This window comes from Peromyscus leucopus, chromosome 23 (assembly GCF_004664715.2).
Source record: "Peromyscus leucopus breed LL Stock chromosome 23, UCI_PerLeu_2.1, whole genome shotgun sequence".
Lineage (NCBI taxonomy): Eukaryota > Metazoa > Chordata > Mammalia > Rodentia > Cricetidae > Peromyscus > Peromyscus leucopus.
Window position 1 is genome coordinate 12,957,418 of NC_051082.1, and position 18,041 is coordinate 12,975,458.

Consider the following 18,041-nt stretch of genomic DNA (forward strand, 5'->3'; position numbering starts at 1 on the left):
TGTATCATAACACATGTCATGTCCATCCTCTGGCTTTAAACTGTTGGTGCCCTCCCCTTGTTTGATACTCTCTGAGCCCTGGAGGGGTGATGGATGTGGATTTCTTGTTATAGGTCTGGCACTCAGCGTTCGCTCATCCTCTGCACTTTGACTAGGTATTACTCTCAGACCAAGTGTGAGCAGATCTAATCTGTAGGGATGGAGGAACATGTTTAGAAAGCAATTTAACACCATGTCCACTTAGAAGAACAACATAGATGGTCCCTTCTGGCCTACAGCTTTCCTAGTCTTGGACTTTGGACCAGCTTTATGGTATCAGATAGGCATGACTTTTCTCCTGTGGAACAGGCCTTAGATCAATTAGAAAGTGATTACTTACCCCTCACCCAAACAGTGCCATTACTGTACCAGTGGACCCACCTTGACTCACAGGTTGGTGTTGGACTGTAGGGCTCACTGGTGACTTCCTTCTGGGCAGTTTGTGAGCACCTTCAGGCACTGGGAAAGGCAGCCAGCAGGGCAGCTCCTGGTCCTGTTAGAGCTGGGTTTCTTTGTCCTGCATCCAAAGTGTGTGGTGTTTTCATTAGTAAAAGTTTGACTCTCTAGTTCTAGTGACAGCCAAGGGCAATGGCAAGAACAAGACCAACAAGTCTCTAGGTTTGTGCGTGCGTGCGTGCGTGCGTGTGTGTAGGCAGGCCAGAGGACTTCTGGGGGAGCCAGTTTTCTCCTTTCACTTTTTTTCATGGATTCCATGGATGCCTTTACTCAGTGAGCTGTCTCAATGGTTCAAGGAGTCATCATGTTAACAAGAGTGGCACCCATTGTCTCTTCCCAGCAGTGCCACACAAGGCTTCAATTTTCCACTGTTAACTCTGGGATTTGTTGGAGACAGTGCTGGAAATAAAATCCACGACCTCTTGAATGGTAAACACTCTACCCCTGAGCTGCAGTAATGGATGTGAAGTGTAATTTCCTAAAACCTAGTGATAGTGAGAATAGTTTTTGTCTGAGGAAGGAGGGTCTCATGCAGCCCAGGCTGTCCTTAAACTGTGTAGCAGGGGTGCCTCTCAATGCCTGGTTCTCTTGCTTCCACCTCCTGAATGCTGGGCTTACAGTCTATGTCACCTTGAAAGTCTTTTTGTTTAGATTAATTTCAGGATTTATTTATGTGTTCTGTGTATGGGTGTCTACAGAGGCCAGAAGGATCCCCTGGAGCTGGAGTTGTGAGCCATCTGATGTGGGTGCTGGGATCTGATATTTGGCTCTTTGGAAGAACATCAAGTGTTCTCAGTTGACCCTTGAACATCTTTTTGTTAATTATTGGTTATCTGTATAATTTCCTGGGAGAAATGTGTATTGCTGATTTTACACTAGGTTATTGGTTATATTCTTGTTAGTGAGTTACAGGGTTCACACACAACTCACCCTCTATTGAGTGTTGACTTCAAGAGACATAGTGCCCTGTTGTTGAAGCTTATGCTAAATTCCTGAGCTCAAGAGCTCCTCCTCCCTCAGCCTCCCAAGCAGCTGAGACCATATCATATATAACTGCCCTAAGGCTAACTTTCCAGTTGTGGTGCTTTTGAGGTCACATTTAAGAATTCAAGGTCATGGTAATGTTTTTCCTAGGAGTTTCATGATTTTAGATTTCCTTTTTTTCTTTTGATGAGGTCTCACCATGTAGCTCTGACTGGCCCAGGACTCACCGTGTCCTTAAACTCAGATATCGACCTGCCTCTGCTTCCCAAGTGCTAGGATTTAAATTGTATACCTCTTTCTGTGTGTGTGTGTGTGTGTGTGTGTGTGTGTGTGTGTGTGTGTGTGTGTAAGTGTAGAGAAGGTATTGGATCCCCTGGGACCAGAGTTTCAGAAGCTTGTGAGCTGCCATGTGGGTGCTGGGAGCTGAACCTGAGTTCTGCAAGAGCAGATGCCCCGATTGCTGTGCAGTCTCTTCCACCCTTCCCGTTGTTTCTTAATGAGATCTGCTGTTGAACTGACCACACCCTGGATTTAACTGACACGTGTGACCACCTCCAGTGGTGTTTACACTCTTGTGCTGCTTTTCCCTATCCTGGAAGAGAGGTGGGTGCTTGGCCTGAGCCTCTGCTGCAGCACTTGGTTTCTTTAAGGAACAGTGCAGGAAAGTAGGCAGACTGGTATGATGACCCTTGTACATTGTCACTTACCTTCAGCACTTAGCAAGTCACGCTGGTCTTGCTCCATACTCCATCTACTTCCTCCTTCCTGTTATATTCTCAAGCAGTATGGAAGCTGTATCATTTTGTGTGCAGGCTTCTTTAAAATGCAACTAGCATTTAAAATTATTTTTATTTGTAAGATTTATTTGTATTGTTTTTTGTGTAGGTGTGTGTATGTCTGCATATGAGTCTACACATGATTCCAGGTGCCTGAGGAAGCCAGAGTTATGGATGGCCTAGAGCTGGAGTTGTAGATGGTTCTGAGTCACCTGACTTGAGTGTGAGAAAGTGAACTCTGTTTCTCTCAGGAAGAGCTGTAAATGTTCTCAACTTCTGAACTGTTTCTCCAGCCTCTCATTTGAGATGGGGTCAAAAAATTACCCTGGCTGGCCTGGAACTTTTATTTATTTGTGTTTGTGTATGTGTCTGTGTGTGTGGCAGGGGTGGTGGGCACGTACATTTATGGAGGTCGGAAGATGACTTGAGGGAGTCATTTTTATCCTTCTACCATGTAGGTTCTGGAGATTGAACTGAGGTCTACAAGTACCTTTACCCCTTCTTTACTGTGTTAGAGAGTCAGTATCTGTTTCAAGTTGAGTCTCCCTGGTTCGGAAATGAGAAATATCACACGTTCCAAAGTCTGAATGTCTTTAGTCCCAGCATGATGCCACAAGTGGGAAGTTCTACATTCAGCCAACGGCAGTGTGATCAGAATGTATGGCCACTTAAGGTTCTGCATACAGACACCTTCAGCCTGTGTGCACAAGACACATGTGAAACATGAAACTTGGGTTCCATCCCAAGACACCTTCTTAGTCTAAAGCCCAAAGAAATCAGGGATCCAAAATCCAGAACCGTTGATCTAAAGTGCTAGAGAAGAAATCGTGAGCTGGGAATGTAACTCAGTGGGTAAATGCTTGCCTAGATGTATAAAGAAAGACGGGGGTGGGGGGGGTGGATTCCCAGATCTGCCTAGGCTGGTGTGGTGGTGGTGCACATCTCCTGTAATCCCAGCACGTAGGTGATAGAAACAGGAGGATCTAGAGTCCAGCATTGTCCTCTGCTATATATCGAGTTCGGGGCCAGCCTGAGATACATGAGATTTATGTCTCAAAAAAAAAAAAAAAACCAACAACAAAGAACCCCGAAAGTTAACCATAATCTAGGTTAATGGTTGTTAACCTGTGGGTTGAAACTCCTTTGGTCAGGGTATTCCTAACAGTAGCAAAATTACAGTTATGAAGTAGCAAGGAAAATAATTTTATGGGGGGGGGGGTCACCACATTAGGAAGGTTGAGAACCACTGCTCTAGGTAATAGAAGGCAGGGTGTGTTTGACAAAGAATGGGAACTTTGGTTTTCAGAGTTTCTTTACTGCACTGTAGTAGAGTCCCTCAGCTACCTGGCCAAGTGTGGGTCAGTGATGATTAGTGGGTGCCCGTGCTTGGGCCTCACTGAGGGGAGGGTTTGTTTTCCCTTTGAACTGTTTGATTTGTTCTGAGTAAACTGGCTTGCCAAACAATTGCTACATAATACTCAAAGATGTAACTATATACCCAGCAAAGAGAAGATGGTGTGCCTTCTGTCAGGGACGGTTTGCTTTAGTTTCTCATGTGGCTTTGTGGAGAAGCCACATGTGTTCAGGGACACTTAGTGACACTTAGTGGTATCTCAGCAACCAGGAAAAGATAACTCATAGTAAGATACAGCTGTTTTGATATTTTTTTATTCTGTTTTTTCAAGACAAGGTCTCACTGTGTAGTAGCTCAAGTTGTTCAAGTTGTCCTGGAACTCACCATGTAGACCAGGCTGGCCTCTGTTAGTGTGCTAGGATTAAAGGCGTGTGTCACTATGCTTCACTTCCATTTTGATTTTTAGAAACATTTTATGAGTGAATGGAAATTAGAGCTGAGTTAATGATTGAAAAGGTGGAGGAAATCAGTGAGACGTGGTTGTCATGGGATTTTTTTTTTTTTTTTTTTTAAATATTTCAAGACAGGGCTTCCCTGTGTATCCTCCTTGTCCTGGAACTTCCCAACCACGGAGACTTGTCTCCACCCCACCCCCCCCGCCCCACTATACTTTGTTTTTGTTTTGAGACAAGGTCTCACTAGCCTTGGCTGGCTGGGAAATCTCTTATGAAGGCCATCCTTACCTTGAACTCACAAAGATCCTCCTGCTTCTGCTTCCAGAGATTAAAGGCACCATACCCAGTGAATATATTTTTATTTTTTTGATATTATAATAATTAAATAATTTGCCTTTCCTCCCTCTGAACCCTCCCATGTACCCCTCTTTGCTCTTTTCAAATCCATGAACTGGACGGTGATGGCACTCGCCTTTAATCCCAACACTTGGGAGGCAGAGCCAGGCTGATCTCTGTGAGTTCCAGGCCAGCCTGGTCTACAGAGATCCAGGACAAGCACCAAAACTACACAGAGAAACCCTGTCTCAAAAAACAAAACAAAAACTGAAACAAATCCATGGCTTCTTTTTTTCATTAACTGTTATTGAGTGCATATTTGCTTATCAATATATTCTTTTTTTTTCCCCACTGAGACAGGGTTTCTCTGTAGTTATATTCTTCAATATAACCTGATCAGTCTTTGTTTCTCCTGTGTATGTTGTTAGGGTCGACCATTAGGTATTGACCATAGGTACCATCCAGGTACACTTTCCTGGAGAAACTTTTCTCCCCCTTGCAGCATTCCGGGTTACCTGTAGTTGTTTGTGTGAGTTGAGGCCTCGGGGCCGTCTCTCGTCCACTTGGCCTGACTGTAGTGTTGTTTTTTTTCCGGCTCAGGGTTAGACAGTCAAGTTGGTGAAACTTTGGGTGTAGCTTGTAACATTCTTCGGAGACACAATCTCACAGCAAACTCCCTGATCCTCTGGCTCTTAGAATGTTTCTTCCTTCTCTACCACAGTGTTCCCTGAGCCGTAGGTGCAGGAATGTTTTATAGATGTATCCGTTGGGACTGGGCTCTATAATGCTGCACTTTGATTGGTTGTGTGTTTCTGTGATGGTCTCTGTCTGTTGCAGAGAGAAGTGTTGTAGATGAGAGGTGAGGATTAACTTATCTGTGGTGTAAGGACAAGTACTTAGAGTTGTTCGGGCCCTGTTCTAGTAAAGAGCTGCTACGACTTCACTAGCCCTGAGCACTTGGCTACGTTTTCGGTACCAAGCATGTTTTGTTTGTTTGTTTTTTTCTTACTGAGTGAGTCTTAAGTCCAATTAGAGAGTTTTTGGTTACTGCCAAGGTATGCCTGCCACTGTGACACCCTTGGGGTGTCTGTGGTTCTTAGGTATCATAGCTGGGTATGGCTGTTGGTTGTTTGCCTCCTTGTAAGCTTGCCTGGTGCCTTCTGGTACCAGGAAGGTTAGGCCTCTGGGTCCTATTTTGAAGTGCGTGGTGTCTTAGCAATAGAGACTCACTTACCTTGCACCGCTGGGGGTCACCCAAGGGCAATAGCAATAGGCTGAGGTTTTAGGAGTCTTTTGGACACCCTGACCAACAATTCAGAAGGCTTCTCATGTCTGGTGTTGGGTTTTTTGTTAGGTTGCCTTTGGCTCTTGGAGAAAGAATTGTCAGCCCAGATGAGAGACGTTCATTTAAACTATGTATGTGTGTTTAGACACAGAGTACATGTAACATGTTTGTAGGTTGGTTTGTTTGTTTGCTTTTGTTTTTTGGTCAGCAGTATGATTCTTAAGACTTTTTCAACATCCTTACTGTTTTTTTTCCCTCTTTCCTCCCTTTAGGAAAGGGAGGTATTTACCTCCCTAAAGAGGCACCCTCCCCCTTTTCTGTTTCCCTGATCAGATCACTTGTGTCCTTCTGTGCCCCTTCTTGCTCCCCAACCTCTACCCCATCAGTGGTCCTTTACTTTTTATTTTGTTTTGTTTTTGAGACAGGGTCTCTATGTAGTCCTGGCTGTCCTCAAACTCACAATGCAGACCATGCTGGCCTTGATTGAACTCAGAGATCCTCTTGCCTCTCTGCCTTTTAGGTTCGGGGAGTGAAGGTATGCACAACCATACCTAGCCCCAGTGGTCCCTTTTTACTCTCCTGGTTTCTGCAGTTACTCCAAGATCTTAACATCTGAAGATCTGGAAACCAGCACCTCAGATAAGAGAGGACATGTGACATTTGTCTTTATGGGTCTGGGTTTCCTTACTTAGTAAGATCTTTTCTGGTTTCATTAGCCAGGCTAGACCCTTGAGGAAGAGGGGGCTCTTCTAAAGACAGGTTCTCATATAGTCTAGGGTGGGCTCAAGCTCTTGTGTAGCTGAGGCTGGTCTTGACCTGCTTCTGCTTTAAGATTTATGTTTAAGCCAGGCGGTGGTGGTGCATGCCTTTTATCCCAGCACTCGGAGGCAGAGGTAGGCAGATCTCTGTGAGTTCGAGGCCAGCCTGGGCTACAGAGTGAGTTCCAGGACAGGCTCCAAAGCTACACCGAGAAACTCTGTCTCTGAAAGAAAAAAAAAAAGATTTATGTTTAAGTATGTGTGTGTCTTTGTATCTATGTGTATATGTGTGTGCAGTGCAGTGCTTTTAATGGTCAGAAGAAGTAGTTAGATCCTTTGATACTAGAGTTACAGGCAATTGCGAGCCACCCCACATAGATGCTGGAAACCTAACTGGTCCTCTGGAAGAGTAGTAAGTACACCCTAAAAACTGAGCCATCTGTGTGGTCTAGACCTTGAACTCCTGATCCTGCTTCTATCTCCTGAGTGCTAAGCTTACAGGTGTGTCTCACTGTACCTGATTTTTGTGTGGTACTGAGAATGGAGCCCAGGATTGGGTACACTCTACTAACTGAGCCTGCCATCAGCCTTAATTGTAAAGTTAGAAGGGTGCCAGGAAGTTCTTCTTGGGATGTGACTTCTGAGAGAAAGCTTAACCACAGAAACAAGCCTGGTGTAGATCAGGTGCACTTGGTTTCAGCAGGACTTTACTGCACATGAACTGGGTTGGGTGGTTTGGGTCAAGGTTCATTTCCATCAACTATAAAACAGGTGGTTAATTAGAATCTAGTGCTTAACATTGAACTTGGTTCCTAGTAAGATCTGTGACAAGTTACTGCTCAGGTTCTTAGGTTTTCAGGATTTCTTTTCTTTTCAAATGGCTCCTGACTGGAATGTGCGGCTCAGGGGATAGCCTGCAGGAGTTCTCTCCTCCACTGTGTGAGTCCAGGGGATGGAACTTGGCTTGTCAGGCTAGGTGGCAGTGCCTTTACCCACAGAGCCCTTCTGCCAAGTGTCAAGAACATTTCATGATGTGTGAAGCAGAGGGTTACAGAATCCCTGAAAGAAATGAGAGGTCATCTGGCCTAAGCCATGCTCCTGTGATTAAGTGAAGTGAGGAAGACAACATTTGGAGAAGAGATAGATTAGGACTGCTGCAGAGTTCTGCTAGTGTGGCTGCTGAGGAATTGGCAATACTGCTCTAGGCTTTCAGCACCTAAATTTTCCTATTGAATACTTCAAATTTTGACTTAATTGGAGTTTGTGGTTACTGTATTAAAATGGGATTGCAGGGGCCGGACAGAAGGCCCAGTGGTTAAGAGCTCTTGCAGAGGACCTGGGTTTGTTTCCCAGCACCCACATGACTGCTTATAATTTTTTGTAACTCTAGTCCTGGGGGATCCAGTGCCCTCCTCCAGCCCCCATGGGCCCCAGGCATGTGCACGGTGTACAGACATACAGGCAGGCACTCACCCACCAACAACTTTAAAATCGGATTCCAGTTGTGTTGTTCCACAAAGTGTGGAGCAGGAATACAGTATTTCTTGTTTCTGTGAGGATCCAATCCTTATGCTCTACAGCCAGCCTCTGCATGGGTTCTGTTCCAGACTTGCAGGTTGAACTGACTGAGGGTGGTTGGTGGACTGCACTAGCACTAAGTATGGCCTGTTTTTGTTGTTGTTGTTGTTTGTTTGTTTTTTCTCGTCATTCTCTAAATAATACAGTCATGTATATATGACATTTACATTTGACTGGATGTTTTAAATAATAAAACGGTATGTGAGTCATGCAAGTACTATATATAAGGAATTTGAACAGTCTTGAATTTTGGTTCTGATGGGGTCTTGGATCAGTCTCGTAGAGTACAAAGGAACAATGGTATTGTTTATTATGATTCAGTTCACTTGCAAATAGTCCACATACAAGGACCATTTGATAGACAGGTCTTGTGTTGTTTGATGTAGGTTTTATTTGTTTCTACAGTGCTGGAAACTGAGTTTAGGGCTCAAACACATTAAGCAAGCATTCTCTACCACTGAGCTATAGTCCCAACCTGGTGACTGAGTTTTGTGTACCATATCTTTTCCAAGGAAGAGAGTTGGTGAAGAAAAGCATTTGTTGGAGAATTCCTGATTTTGACTGTGTAGCCCAGGCTAGCCTCAAAATCAGCATGCTACTGCCTCAGCTGGAATTAGAGCTGTGGACCACCAGATCTGCTATATCACAAAGCCAATTCTGTCAGAGACATGTATTTAGAACTTACCGTGTCTAGAATTGTGTATTTAATGTTCAGACATTTATTTACTTAGTGTGTGTATGTTTGTCATAGCACACAGGGAGTGGTCACAGGACAGTTTACAGGAGTTGGTTTTCTCCTTTCAGGTGTAGGTCTTGGGGATTGAACTTGGATTATTAGGCTTGGTAGCAAGTGCCTTTACTTACTGAGCTTTCTGAAAAACCCTGTTTTAACTTATTTTTTTAATAGTTTTTCTACAGTTATAGATATATTACCTACTTTTTAGAGATGGGAACAATGAGAGATGATTGGGGTATCAGTCAAATATGTGATACAAGTGTGTGCCACCATACCTTGATACTATTGCTTTGTGTTTAATGTCATTTCTTTCTTTCGGGGTACTTGTTTGGGGTGGAGAGACAAGGTCTTGTTTTGTAGCCCTGGTTGATCTGAAACCCACAGCATCTCACTGCCTCAGTCTCTGAAGTGTGGGGTACAGGCATGCACCACCCCACCCAGCTAGGCTGTCTTTACTTTTCTTTCTTCCATTTTGGTGTTTGTTTGTTTGTTTTGGATACGTCTCACCTAGTAGCCCTGGCTGTCCTGGAACTCACTGTGTAGACCAGGCTGTCTTTGAATCTGCCTGCCTCTGCCTCCTTATTGCTTGTCTTAGAGTCGAGCGCTACTACACCTGACTTACCTGTTTGGTTCTGATAAAACACTAATCTTGTCTTCTTGCCTGTCTGTGTCTGTAATCTCTCCCTGGCCTGGTAGCCCAGCACATGGCCACTTAGATTTCCTGTCACTCAGGGTTAGACGGCCCCTTCCACAGACAGCCTGACCCGTATTTGAGTAGAATTATAAGATTATATTTTAAATTTAAACAATGTTTTTAAGTGTATGTAGTCTTTTGAATTTAATAAAAACAATATTTAATCTTTACAGAGGTCGGAACAGTAGCAAAGGGCTGCCTCAGCCTACGGTGAGTACCTTTCATGTTATTTGTAAAAATATGTAAAGTGTGATTTCTAACCATAGACTCAATAATAAAGCTAGGAATAAAATCTCTTGAATTGTGCTACAGATAATATATAGATGAGTCACTTTAATACAAAGTTATTGATTTCTATATTGCTTTTCAGTAAGGACTCTATGAAATGTACAATTTTCTGTTAATAGTATTTGTGTCGTGTGTAATACTGATACCAGCTGAAGTGTTTTGGTGTTCTAGGACCAGAGTTTGTAAAAGTCCTTTGGGCTTTTTGTTTGAACTAAAGTGCTGTCTGTTTAAACTCCTTTCATTTTTCTCGCTTGGAAACACCTTCTAGTCTGACATTTTCCAACTTTTATCAGTGAAGTTAAAATGAACACCAAAAGCATAAAGTCCCATCCATATAAGAAGCTGCCACTAATTGGAGATTTTTGAAACAGGATCTGCTGTGTAGCCTTGACTGGTCTGGAACTTATGTAGACCAGGCTAGCCTTAAACTCATAGAGATCTGGCTGCCTCTGAGGGGTTTTGTTTGTTTCTTTTTGTCCCTTTTGTTTGCTTGTTTGTTTTGAGACAGGGTTTCTCTGTGTAACCCTGGCTGTCCTGGAACTAATTCTGTAGACGAGGCTGGCCACAAACTCACTGAGATCCTACTGCCTCTACCTCCCAAGTGTTGGGATTAAAGGTGTGCGCCGCCATACCCAGCACCACTGAGTTTTGAAATATGGTCTTTATTGGTCATGTTATCTTCCTGAGAGTCAGGAGAACACACCCTTGTGTAGTCTGGCTTGGCTGGAATAGTTCTGTTGCCTTGATTCAAACATGCTGAGAGAAGCTGGTGATGCAAGGTGTGCCCTGGTCACCACTCCTAATTTATTAAGATGTACTGTACCCCTTTTAGGACATAGATTGTGAGGTCCCAAATACCCACCAGGCGCTTCCCAAATTACTACACAAAGACTTATATTAACTATAAATGCCTGACCGATAGCATAGGCTTATTATTAAGTAGCTCTTATGTATAAAATAACCCATTCCTATTAATCTATTTATTTATTGCCACGTGGTCCGTGGCTTACCGGTCCTCTGGCATCTTGTTCCTTGGGCAGCTCGCTTGCCTCTGACTCCCGCCTTTTTTCATCCCAGTCCTCACAGTTTGATTGTACCCCTAACCTTATCTTGCCTTGCCCTAGACCAAAACAGCTTTATTATCAACCCATGAGAGCAATGCACATTCACGGAGTACAGAAGGACCACCCCACAGCCTCTTTCCTCACTACCCAGCTGCCCTTGGTGCTGGAATTAGGGTGCAGACTCTTTAATGTGCTGGGCAAGCACTCTCCCATCCAGCTATTTTCTAGTGTAGCTGACGGTTAACTCTGTTGTGGTGTGCTTTTTTTTTTTTAGTGTGGGGATAGTGAGTGTGCCCTGGTGGAGGGCCACTTTGTGAGGATGGAACTCAGGACTTGGGGCTCATTGTGTCTTTATCCACTGAGCCTTCTCACCAGTCCCTGTCTGAGGTTTTTTATTTGTGTGTTTTTGAGACAAGGTCTCAGTATGTAACCTGGGTGGCCTGGAAACTCACTGTGTAGACCAATGGCCTGGAATTCACAAAATCCACCTATCTCTGCCTCCAGAATGCTGAGATTAAAAGTGTGTGCAAGCATGCCTGACTGTGCCTAGAGACTTTAAAGTTTATAACCCTGCAGCCATTCCTGGACTCAAGACGTGGCATTTCCCTACCTGGGAGCTGTGCGGTCTGTCCCTACAAAGTTGGTTTGTCTTCTCCAGAGGTTTTTGTTTTCTCATACTTGGAGGTGTAGAAGTCTGCTGGTTTTGTTTGTTTTATGTCATATTAATTATTAGTTAGAATAGTTGTTTGAATTTATTGTTTATAGCTCTTCCTTCATGCATTATAATCCAAACATCTTACAGCTAGAGAAGGATTAGCTTTAATATGCAGACAAGTGCAGATACCAGCTGAGATAATCATGGTTTTTTTTCTTTTTTTAAATTTTCCAGGTTTCTTTTGATGGAATCTATGCAAACGTGAGGATGGTTCATATACTTACATCAGTTGTTGTAAGTTACCTGATTATTGGGGATAAATTCCTTTGGGGTAGAACTCCATTTCATGGAGTTAAAGTGTGGAACAATTCTCAGCCTAATAGTATTAGGTCATACTTAATGAAGATGGCTTTAAAAATACATTAGAACAGTATTCAGTTGATTCTAGCTCCCAGTGAAAGTGTTCTTGCTGACCCTGATGTATGTATGGTAGTGGTTACACTGATTGTCTTTTGTGTAATACTTTGTTCCAGTCTGATGGTAGTGTGGACAGAAATGTGCGGCTTTCCTGTTCAGTTCATGCTCTCTGTGGAGCTGCCAGTTCTGTGCAGTGTAGAGAATTCGGAGTAATGGCAATGTGCTGAAACGTCATATATATAGTGAAATGAAAAGACTTGTCTCTGATGGTGAGGTACCACACTATTTATTTCAAACAATTGTGTCTTCTAGGGATCGAAATGTGAAGTACAAGTGAAGAATGGTGGTGTCTATGAAGGAGTTTTTAAAACATACAGTCCTAAGGTAATTTGAACTCCCGGGCTCACTTTTTATGGTCATGTCACTGAGTGTCAGGTCTGAGCTGACTGGATTTGGCAGTTGAGCTCATGAGATGATAGTTTCCTGCTCACCACACATTCTATCCATTTTTAAAAACCACTTCAGTTTTTCCCTCTAGTAACAAATTGTTATTATTTAACAACTGGTTTGTATAACTGGAGACACTGTGTGATGATACGCAGCCATCTCAGCACTGGCAGCAGAAGAGGTGTGTGCTGAGTTACTCCTCTGCTAACACCAGTGCGCTTCAGGTGCCCTCTAACGGGTAGATTGTACTTCGGAGGACTTCTGCAATTTGGGTGCATGGCATTACATTTCTAAATAGGACATGATTGACAGGGTTTCTCATGATGCTTGCTTTTGCTTTGAGCTAAATATCCCTGTAAACATTATTTAATAATGTTTTTAATGCTTATGAATTTTTTTTTTTTCATTTTAGTGTGATTTGGTACTTGATGCTGCACATGAGAAAAGTACAGAATCCAGTTCGGGGCCAAAACGCGAAGAAATAATGGAGAGTATTTTGTTCAAATGCTCAGACTTCGTTGTAGTACAGTTTAAAGATACAGACTCCAGTTACGCACGAAGAGGTAGGCTGTGGTTTCCAAGTCATCCTAGCCCTCCTGGGGTCATAGACTCACTCCAGCAATCACACAGATCTTGCTATGTGCCTCAGGCTGACCTTGGACTCTTGATCCTCCTTTTCTCTGTAGTCCTGGCTGTCCTGGAACTTGCTCTGTAGATCTGGATGGTCTTGAACACAGAGATGTGCTTGCCTCTGCCGCCCAAGTGCTGGGCTTTTTTATTCAATTAAAATGGGAGTTTTATGTGTTTTTGTTTTAAAATATCTAAAACTTATGGAGAAAATAACTTGGTACTTTTAGAAGCATAAGAGTAATTGTAGTATGCATTTTTCAAAAGTTTTTAGATTTACTTTATTATGTGCGTATTTTGCCTGAATGTATTTGTGTATGTCATGTGCAACCTGGTGTCTTGGGGGTCTGAAGAAGGTATTAGATTGTTGCAAGTGTTGGTTTAAGAGGGACATGTGGCATTGGCCCTTCCTCTTGGTAGGCACTTGGTAGCACTGGGAAAGAACCTTTGCAGGTCAACAATTCTTGAATGGTAGATTGTCATGAACTATAATTTGATTTTTGATGCTTCAGTTGGTGCTAACAGCTGTTTCTGAAACTTAGAGGCACATAAAGTTACAGCCTTTCTCAACACAGTTCTCCTTTATTCATCACCTTTCCTGTTGCAGAGGCCAGCAGCGATGGGGACTTTGATTTGTAATCTTCAAAAAGCCTTCTGTCAGCCACAAAGGAGACAGATACTTTTAGTTGCTGCTTTTAGAGTCAATTTTGCTTATACTTTGGAATAACAAATAATTTATATTTAGACTTTTGAATGTTTTTAACTTTTATGACTGACCTTGGTCAGAAGACAAAGGGGAGAACCAAATGGGTTGAGTGTACACATGGCATTCTGGGAAGAGAGAGTGTTGGCTGTGAGAGGAACACTGACCACTGCACTGGCCTTCTGTTGTGTTTGCAATGTGCTTGTTTGGGGAGTGCTGTGGACCCAGCCTCGGACACTGGACGCTAGGTGGGCCTGCTACCATTGCTACACCCAGCAGGCCCTGCTTGTGTTGTTGAGGTGGTGGTGGGTGCTGGAGAGCCACCCCATGGTGCTAGGCAAGCCTCCAGCTGAGCCCCACCCCGCTGCTGAAGTTCTGATGTTTGTTTGTTGTTTGCTCAGTTGTTCTCCCACCCTCCACCCCCCACAGGCTCTCACTGTGGAGCCCTGGCTGTCCTGGAACCCACCATGTAGACCAGGCTGGCCTCACACTCCCAGAGGTTTACCGGCCTCTGCCCCTGGCGTGCCGTGTTTAAAGGTGTGTGTCGCTCTGCCTGGCCTTTGTTAGTTGTTACGACAGGTTCTCTTGTCATCAGGACTCGTCCAGTGGTAAAGCTTCATGCCTCCACTCCCCAGTACTGGGATTGCAGGTGTGCTCCAACCTCCCAGATTGTACAAGGTGGTTGGGATTAAACCCCAGCTCATGCATGCTAGGTGACCATCTACTAGGTGAGCCGCATCGTAGCCTGTTTTATTTATTCATTTATTCATTTATTTTTATTTTTATTTACATATTTGTTTATTTTGAGATAGGGACTTGGCTTTTAAGTAGCTATATACTCCAGGCTTGATCCTTTTATCTTAACCTTTTAGAATCATGGAGTGTTCTTATTAGGGTTTTTGTTGCTGTGAAGAGACACCGTGACCGTGGAAACTCTTATAAAGGAAAACATTTAATTGGGCTGGCTTACAGTTTCAGAGTTTTAGTCTATTATCATCATGGCAGCGCATGGTGGCATGCAGGCAGACATGGTGCCAGAGAAGGAACTGGGAGTTGTACATCTTGATCCACAAGCAGCAGAAGGACACTGTGTGCCACACTGGGCATAGTTTGAGCATATGGAGACCTCAAAGCCCACCTTTACCCCCCATTGTGACTTGTCCTTCAACAGGGCCACACCTACTCCTATAAGGCCACACTTCTTAATAGTGCCACTCCCTATGGGGGCCATTCCTATTCAGACCCACCACAGAGTGTGACCATCGCCTAGCTGTTTGCTTTGTTTTTTGGTTCTTGGATTATGAGTCCACACTCTGGAACATGCTATTGTTGTTTAAAGTTTAAATAGTGAATTGGCATTTCCCAAATATGGATGGAAATAAGTAAGAATTACTTCTGAGATAGTTTTTGAAATCGGTGGTTTTATTTTATTACTACATTATATCTTCATGTCTCATGTGCATGTCAAAAATATACAGATGACAGTAATGGCTTTCAGACATTGATATATGCATGAGGGGAAGGATGCCTGTTGTACTTAGTATTAACATTTTAATTTTCCTTATGAAGAGTATTGAAATAATTTCAAGTATTTTGTTTTAAGACCACAGTTGAAAGCCAGGTATGGTGGGAGGAGGAGGCAGAGGCAGGCAGATCTGAGTTCAAGGCCAGCCTGATCTACAGAGTGAATTTCAGGACAGCCAGGGCTACAGAAAAACCCTATCTTGAACCCCTCCACCCCCCAAAAAAATCCATGGTGGTTTAGTTAATTATACAGTTATATGTGGTGATATTGTGTTCCCTAATATATTGTGGACCCTAATAAACTTATCTGGGGTTAGAGATCAGAACAGCCACTAGATACAGAGGCCAGAAAATGGTGGCACACATGCCTTTAATCCTGTCACTTGGAAGGCAGAGATCTTTGTGGATCTCTGTGAGTTCAAGGCCACATTAGGAACAGAGCCAGGTACGGTGACACACACCTTTAATCACAGCACTTGAGATCTCATGTCTTTGCGTGGAAAAGATACACACCTTTAATCCCAGGGGGAAAAAAAAAAGATGGCAGGAAGCAGAAAGGTATATAAGGCGTGAAGACCAGAACTTTGGCTTTTTAAGCTTTTAGGCTTTTAGCAGCAGTTTAGCTGAGATCCATTCAGGTCAAGACTCAGAAGCTTTCACTCTGAAGATTGGCGGAAACAGGATCCAAAAAGGGATTGTCGAGGTGAGGTTAGCTGTGGCTTGTTCTGCTTCTCTGATCTTTCAGAATTTACACCAATAGCTGGCACTGAGTTTTTTTTTTTTTTAAATAAGAACATTTAAGATTCATGTTACAGTTAAATGTAGTGTGGATTTTATTTTTCAGTGCTGGGAATGAGCTCAGAGCTTTTGCATACTAAAGATAAGCTTTGCCTCTCTTCAGGATTTTAGGGTCATTGCTCCAGATTCTTTGTATGGATGCACATGGAAGCCAGATCAACTTTGGGTGGTGTTCTTCTGGAGTCATCCATCTTGTTTTTGAGACAAGGTGTCTTGCCAGGACTAGGGTTCACTGATAAGACTAGACTGGCCAGCCAGTCAACTGGAGTGAACTGCCCATCTCTGGCTCCCCAATGCAGGGATTTTAAACACACAGCCATGCTTGGCTTCTGTATGGCTGCTAGGGCTTAAACTTGGATCTGTATGCTGGCTTGGCAAGCACTCTGACTGAGCCTTATTCCGAGCTCTCCAGCCAGGTTCTGTGTGGGGCCTGTGTGTGCATATGTCCGATACTGGTAGAAGCTGCTGTCTCTGTTGCTTTGGATGGAGTTACTGCTTATGTGCAGAAGTTTCAGTTACTAATTGGGCATGTTTCCTTAATCAAATAATTTAAGATAATTGGTGCGTCATTAAAAATGAGTGGTTTGTATTAGAGATTTACTTGGCTTCTTAGTTTCCCGGAGTAAAAAGAAGATAGAATTTAACTGGTGCTTGTTAACACTGAGTTGTAGTTACACTTAAGGACATTTTTCAAACGTTTAGTCCACCTTTCTTTCTATTCTAATTTACTAGTCATCAGCTGGGGCTGGAGGGATGGCTCAGCAGTTAAGAGCACTAGCTGTTCTTCCAGAGGACCCGGCTTCACTTCCCAGCACTTCTAGGGAATCTGATGCTCTCTTTTGTTCAAGCTAGGACCAGTCATTTAGAGACACACAGCTAAAACGTCCATACACACACACATGGTTTTAGAGACAGAGTTTCTCTGTGTAACAGCTGTGACTGTCTTTGTAGACCAGACTGACCTCGAACTCACAGAGACCGCCTGCATCTGCCTCCCAAGTGCTGGGATTAGAGGCGTGCGCCATCACTGCCTGACTCATGAAAACTTTTTTTTTTTTAAAGATTTATTTATTTATTTATTAATTATGTATACAGCATGTATGACTGCAGGTCAGAAGAGGGCACCAGATCTCATTACAGATGGTTGTGAGCCACCATGTGGTTGCTGGGAATTGAACTCAGGACCTCTGGAGGAACAGTCAATGCTCTTAACCACTGAGCCATCTCTCCAGCCCCTCATGAAAACTTTTAAAAAATAAAAATTCCAAAAACCCCCATCACTACTGGGGGATGTGCTTCACCACTATGCCTGAGTCCTAGGTTGAATTAGCAGGGGGAGGGGGGAGGGGGAGGCAAGAATCATGCAGCAATGAGATTGAAGCAGCAAGTACTTGAGGGACTGGTTAGATGGCTCCTCACAGGTGAATGTGTGCTGCCAACCCAGCTTGACCCCCAGGGCCCCATAGTGGAGGAAAGAACCCAGCTCTTCTCACAGGTGCTCTTTGACCCCTGTCGACTTGCTCGCTCGCTCGCACACAGACTCCCAACACAACCAGTCCTTTTCTTTTTGGTTTTCTGAGACAGGGTTTCTCTGTAGTATTGGTGCCTGTCCTGGAGCTCACTCTGTAGTCCAGGCTGGCCTTGAACTCACAGATTCGCCTGGCTCTGCCTCCCGAGTGCTGGGATTAAAGGTCTGCACCGCCACCGCCTGGCCACAGTTAAATTCTTGGTTGTTGATGTAACCAACAGTCTTATTAAATAAGAAACACAGAAACAATGTAAAAGAGAAAGCCAAGAGGTCAGAGCTCAGAGCTAAAATCTCACTCTTCCTCCTGCGGTGTCCCAGCTTCCCGAAAAGGAGCTATATCCTGTCTGTTCGTCTTTTTATAGTATTTTGTTCTGCCTTCTCATTGGTTGTAAACCCAAACACGTGACTGCCTCGTCACTGTCTGAATGTACAGCCCCCTAGGTCTTAAAGGCATATGTCTCCAATGCTGACTATATCCCTGAACACACAGAGATCTATGGGATTAAAGGCGTGTGCCACCACCGCCACACTCTTGCTAT

At 43.6% G+C, this 18,041-nt stretch overlaps 1 protein-coding gene across 1 annotated transcript in view; it reads left to right on the top strand.

The window, feature by feature from the left end:
- Atxn2 (ataxin 2) overlaps positions 1-18,041 on the top strand; it is a 98,125-nt gene that overhangs the window by 19,918 nt on the left and 60,166 nt on the right. Inside the window, 4 exon segments of the mRNA XM_028855660.2 lie at positions 9,625-9,661; positions 11,693-11,752; positions 12,188-12,259; positions 12,735-12,885. Coding sequence (XP_028711493.1) covers positions 9,625-9,661; positions 11,693-11,752; positions 12,188-12,259; positions 12,735-12,885 — 320 coding nt within the window.